Raw genomic sequence first — 4,917 nt, forward strand, 5'->3', positions numbered from 1 at the left:
GGATCCTATGGCACTATTTTTAAAGTGCGGTTGGTAGGAGCTGCAGGGTTGCCATATCATGTGGAATATGCCGGAAAGAAGTACAAGGGCAATATTGGGACGCATACACGAGAAGCAAGGAGAGAACAACTCATGCAAATTTTACACCCAATCCTTGTACGTGTGATCGTAGCAACCCAAAAAGAGCCACTGTGGACCATCACACCATACTTTAATGGCAGTAGCTTGTTGCAGTTTCTTCAAATTCTGCCAGTGGACTAAGGTAGGTTCCTGCCAGTGGACCAAGGTAGGTTCACACGCTACTTCCACCATGTTCTAAGGGAAGGAGCGGATCTGATGGCCACAACAACCAGGGAAGTCCAAATGGTTTTGTCTTAATGAGAATCAACAAATGGCTCTTAGTAGGATTTGGTGACCAATCTTCAAAAATGATTCCAATGATAAAATGTGCTTTTTACATTGACTTCAAAAAAAGGTTGATGCTATATTATAGATAAGTTGTGCTATATGTAAGACCCAAATATGAAGATGCTATAATTTCTTTGTGTGCAAAGTAAGGAGATGCTATTTCTTTGTGTGCAAAGTAAGGAGATGCTATTACTTTGTGTGTAAAGTATGGAGATGCTAAATTTCTTAGTGTGCAACTTAGCTTCACCATGGTTTGTATATGCACCATTTTCTAGTCATGCACTCACGGAGACCCATCATTTGTATTTATACACATGAGATGACCTATGGTAGTGAAGATAGAAACTCAGCTGGGCATTTTCTTAAAAAACGCCACTCATAAAATCTGACAAATGTGAGAAAATTGCTTTAAAACAAAATATATCTACCAAATACATTCATTCAAAATAAGGGAAATTTCAAAAGGAAAAACAAAAAACTATAAAATAATGTATGCTCATTTTACACTTTGAAGAGGCTGTGGACGAGCAATCATAGATGGAGGTATATCTTTTGTGGCCTTCCAAGGACATAAGTTTAGTAATAGTCAGCAGCTACTGCTCCCGACACCAATCAAAAGGCTAAAGTGAGGGTATCTTTTGAGTCTGTCCTTCCAAGGACTCAAGTTTAAGTAATAATCAGCAGAACCCGAGATAATCCAAAGGCTATTCAATAAGGAGTGAGAAAATCAACACAAAAGGGTATGAACACTGTGCTGCTAATGTGTGTGCTTCCCAACACTAATCAAAAGGCTTTGGGAAGAGGAAGAGTGAGGAAATGAGAGGAGCATAAGCAGACCAGCAGGGTATGAAGAGTGTGCTGCTAATGTGTGCGCTCTCAAAAGGCTTTGGGAAGAAGAGTGAGGAAATGAGGGGAGCATAGGCAGATGAGCAGGGTATGAACACTGTGCTGCTAATGTGTGTGCTCCCAACTCTAATCAAAAGGCACAGGGAAGAAGAAGAGTGAGGAAATCATGGCAGGAGCATAGGCAGATCAGCAGGGTATTAACACTGTGCTGCTAATGTGTGCGCTTCCAAAACTAATCAAAAGGCTTTGGGAAGAAGAAGAGTGAGGAAATGAAAGGAGCATAGGCAGATCAGCAGTGCATTGTTACAGGTGAGGCATGAAGATTGTGCTGTTGTGAGACAGGAGGGGCTTGCTGCTGTGCTTGAGTTTCAGAATCACTGTGTGAAATGACGGTTTCAAAAGCTTCAACAAGCACCTTCACACGAGTTTCTCCATTCGGAGCCAGTTTGTGGAGCACTTCTTCAATTGCACAGTCAAGCATCCAATCCCCTGCTTGCTTCCTCTCCTGAATTTCCTGTTTCCTCAGCCTCACTGTCTCCGCCTCCTGCTCCTTCAGAAAGTTGAGGTAATTCCTCCTCATCCTTGATATGTTTGATCTTCTGCTTTGTGATTTAGCTCCCGATTGCTCAAAATCGTGGTTTGGGAAGTCGTCCATCCCAGGTTCTGCTGTTGTTGCCTCCCTGTTATCGTCGCTGCAGCTCAGCTCATCGTCTCTTTGATGGAACGACGACCTGCACATGGATGATCCCATCACATGCTCCACCGGAGTGCTGCATCCGCTCCCCACCTCCCTACCTTCGTCCGTGTAGCTCTTCTGATCTCCATCGATTGAAGCGCAATTCTCTGCAGGGGTGCTGCATCCGCTTGCCATTTCTCTGTAAGCCTGATGCTCCTTTCCAAAACCTCTCACAAAAATGGGAGACGAATCGTCATCGGGAGGAGGGAATCCGTAGCTGCCGCCGCCATTCACGTCTGCTGTCGAAGTGCCACCGTAGAATTCGAATTCTCGACGTTGACCGTGATCATCTTCGAACCATTCGTCACCAGAATTCAACACACATCTAGGTGGATTTGTGTACTGGCCGTTACCTGAATTGAGAACCCCTATCGGAGCATTTATTATGTACTGGTCGATAGGCGACATGCCACCGGTGCCTTTGTTGAAAACACATCTCAGAGAATTTATGTTCTGGTCAATAGGCGACATGCCACCGGTGTCTGCAAACATTTGGCTATCGAGTGTAGTATTCTGTTTATATTCCAAACGTGCAGGAGCTGGATCCTGACGCAGGTCGTCATCGAGGGAGGAATTCATCCTAGTGCCACCAGAGCTGTTTTGAGCTCCCAAGCAAGATAAAGTGTCGGATTTACTTTTTGCTTGCTGGGACGGAAGCAACCGCCTTTTGGAAACTAAATACTTCTTCGGTGGTGCGGAAGGCGGTCTATAATTGGGATTGGCAGCACATCTAGGTGCGTTGCAGTAGTGCAATTGACGAGCCGAAGCACCTGTGCTACAAGCAGCAATTCTTCCATCATTGCCAATAAAACAAATCGACTCCGGTGTTGTTGATTTGCATTTCCTGCATAGCTTCTCTTTTCCATCCTGCTCTAAAACAAGCTGGTAATCAAATTTTCCTCTTGCCGAGGTTTCCCCCGGTTTCCTTAATCTTTCTGAGACTATTGCATTCCGGGTTTGATGTTCCTTGATTCGTTTCAGCGCTTCAGCGTTACCCGCAACGGTGGCCGGGCCTTTTCCTTTGCTTTGCAAAAAATTCTCTTTCGTTAGCTTTCTTGTTGATTGAGGAGGTGGAGGTCGGGGAAGCGTCAGCGTCGATCCCTTCACGGCCTTCGTCTGTGCGCGTGGATCTCCCATCGGATTGCCAATAGCTCTGCGTGACAATAATTTTCCTGCAATTCAAGACCGGTCACGATCTCCCTCTCCTGCGTCTTCACACCCTTTGCAAAAGCCCGTCGATACGGATTAGAGAAGCAACCTTCGATCACGATCTTGGAGGGATCGTGATAGCCGAGCCAAAGAGGCCGCTGAAATCTATGTGATGATGGTTGCAAGCCGCCGCTCAGTCTGTCATGAAATGAAAATAATCGAACTTCAAAATCGAGACGCATGGACGACTAATCGATTACGGACGGGAGCAATCAGAATAGCAAGAAAATCAAAGAGAGAACAAGAAAAGATCGTGTGCGCCATGGAAAGGAACAGAGAAATCCGAGCAGCGTTATAGAAAACTTCGCTCTCCGTCTCTCTCTCGGAATAGCAAGAAAATCAGAGGAAAAATCGCGAGTCATCAGAATCACTTAGTTCGCGCGCGCTCTCTCTCTCTCTCTCTCTTGATCCATCGCTTGATCTCGCAGCGAGATGAAAGTGAACAGGAAGCATAGATCCGCAGGTAGAACGGGGGTCGAGGAGACAAGATTGAATCGAGGGAGGAATGAGGGGAACTCACCGAAGGGCCGAGAGAGGTGCAGGATGGCAGGTCGATGAGAAGCGAAGGAGGGGGGGGCGGGGGGGGGGGAGAGGGAAGAAGAAGAGATGGAAGAAAGGTAAGGAAGGGAGGAAGGTATGAAGCTTGAAGCAGAGAGGCTATGGAGGGTATGAAAGCTTGAAGAAGCGTCAAAGGAAGCAAAAAGCTATGGCGGGTCTGATGAAGAAGACGATGAAGAAGGAAAAAAGAAAGAAGAAAGAAGATGATGACGTGGCATTTCTTTATTGCCATTATCCCACATACAATCGGAGCTTTCCTATGCTCGCCACGTGTCGCCTTCCTTGTGCCCTGGCCTTTTTCGCGATGCCCGCCACGTGTCCTTTCCCCGGACGCTCAAGTCAGAAAAACAGGGCCGCCGTCACTCCCACCATGCCACGTTGGCCCAACGCTGTCCACGTGTCAGCCCTCATTCGTCCGCCTCCACAATGCCGGCGAGAATTTTGTGTTCCCGTGGCCCTGACGTGGACCCCCTTTGCAAGTTTTATAAGCTGCAAGATACCTTATTAAAGGGGGCTCCCCCCCCACTATATGGTGCTGAGTCTCGCTAAGAGGGCATTCCCACGTGAGCGAGAATGCCTAAGAGTGGTAGAAAAGTCCTTTGCCAGACTTGTTCTCACAAAATGCCACTCCAAAAGCTATGCCACTAAGTAGCATTCCACTGCCCCGTTGGAGACGGGATTTTCTTCATTCTTCCCGAGCATTTCAGGGCTACCTTTGCTGCTGCCAATGGTAAGGTCCTATCTTCTCTTCTGTTGTCAGAATTCAGCCAGGCTTGTCAGTTCTGTGAGCCTTCAGCTAGACTTTGGGTTCGTTCCCACGTCTGTCCACCAGAGAGAATCCGTCCAGCATTTCCAGCGGAAGGTGGGAATGCCCTCTAAAGAACAACTTGGCCAAAAGCATTGCTCCCATGCATACAATAGGGCTTTTGTAAAATGAACAACCCCAAAATCAACCTCCCATGAGTTTTCTACAACATAAAAACCTCCCATGAGTTGTTTGCAAGGAAAGTTGTATATAATAATGATCCTAGGAAATTTTACTCACGAGTGTCAAAAATGCGCTTCATGTTAGCGCTTCGCAACTTGTTCCCTAAGCAACCCGTCCTCCACTTTAGTTTAGCAAGGATGATTGGATGGAAAAAGTTATGGCCAACCTACTC

At 46.6% G+C, this 4,917-nt stretch overlaps 1 protein-coding gene across 1 annotated transcript; it reads right to left on the bottom strand.

The window, feature by feature from the left end:
* Nucleotides 1-904: 904 nt before the first annotated feature.
* LOC147881389 (uncharacterized) lies at nt 905-3,897 on the bottom strand. The gene is made up of 2 exons (XM_087402142.1): nt 3,720-3,897; nt 905-3,337 (listed from the first exon to the last, which is right to left on the bottom strand). The coding sequence occupies exon 2, from the start codon at nt 3,125-3,127 to the stop codon at nt 1,544-1,546; it is 1,584 nt and encodes a 527-aa protein (XP_087258268.1). The 5' UTR covers nt 3,128-3,337; nt 3,720-3,897; the 3' UTR covers nt 905-1,543.
* Between the last annotated feature and the right edge of the window lie 1,020 nt (nt 3,898-4,917).

Source organism: Dipteris shenzhenensis, chromosome 31 (assembly GCF_047967505.1).
Source record: "Dipteris shenzhenensis isolate YYH24624 ecotype China chromosome 31, Dip_SZ_1.0, whole genome shotgun sequence".
In the NCBI taxonomy this organism is placed as follows: Eukaryota; Viridiplantae; Streptophyta; class Polypodiopsida; order Gleicheniales; family Dipteridaceae; genus Dipteris; species Dipteris shenzhenensis.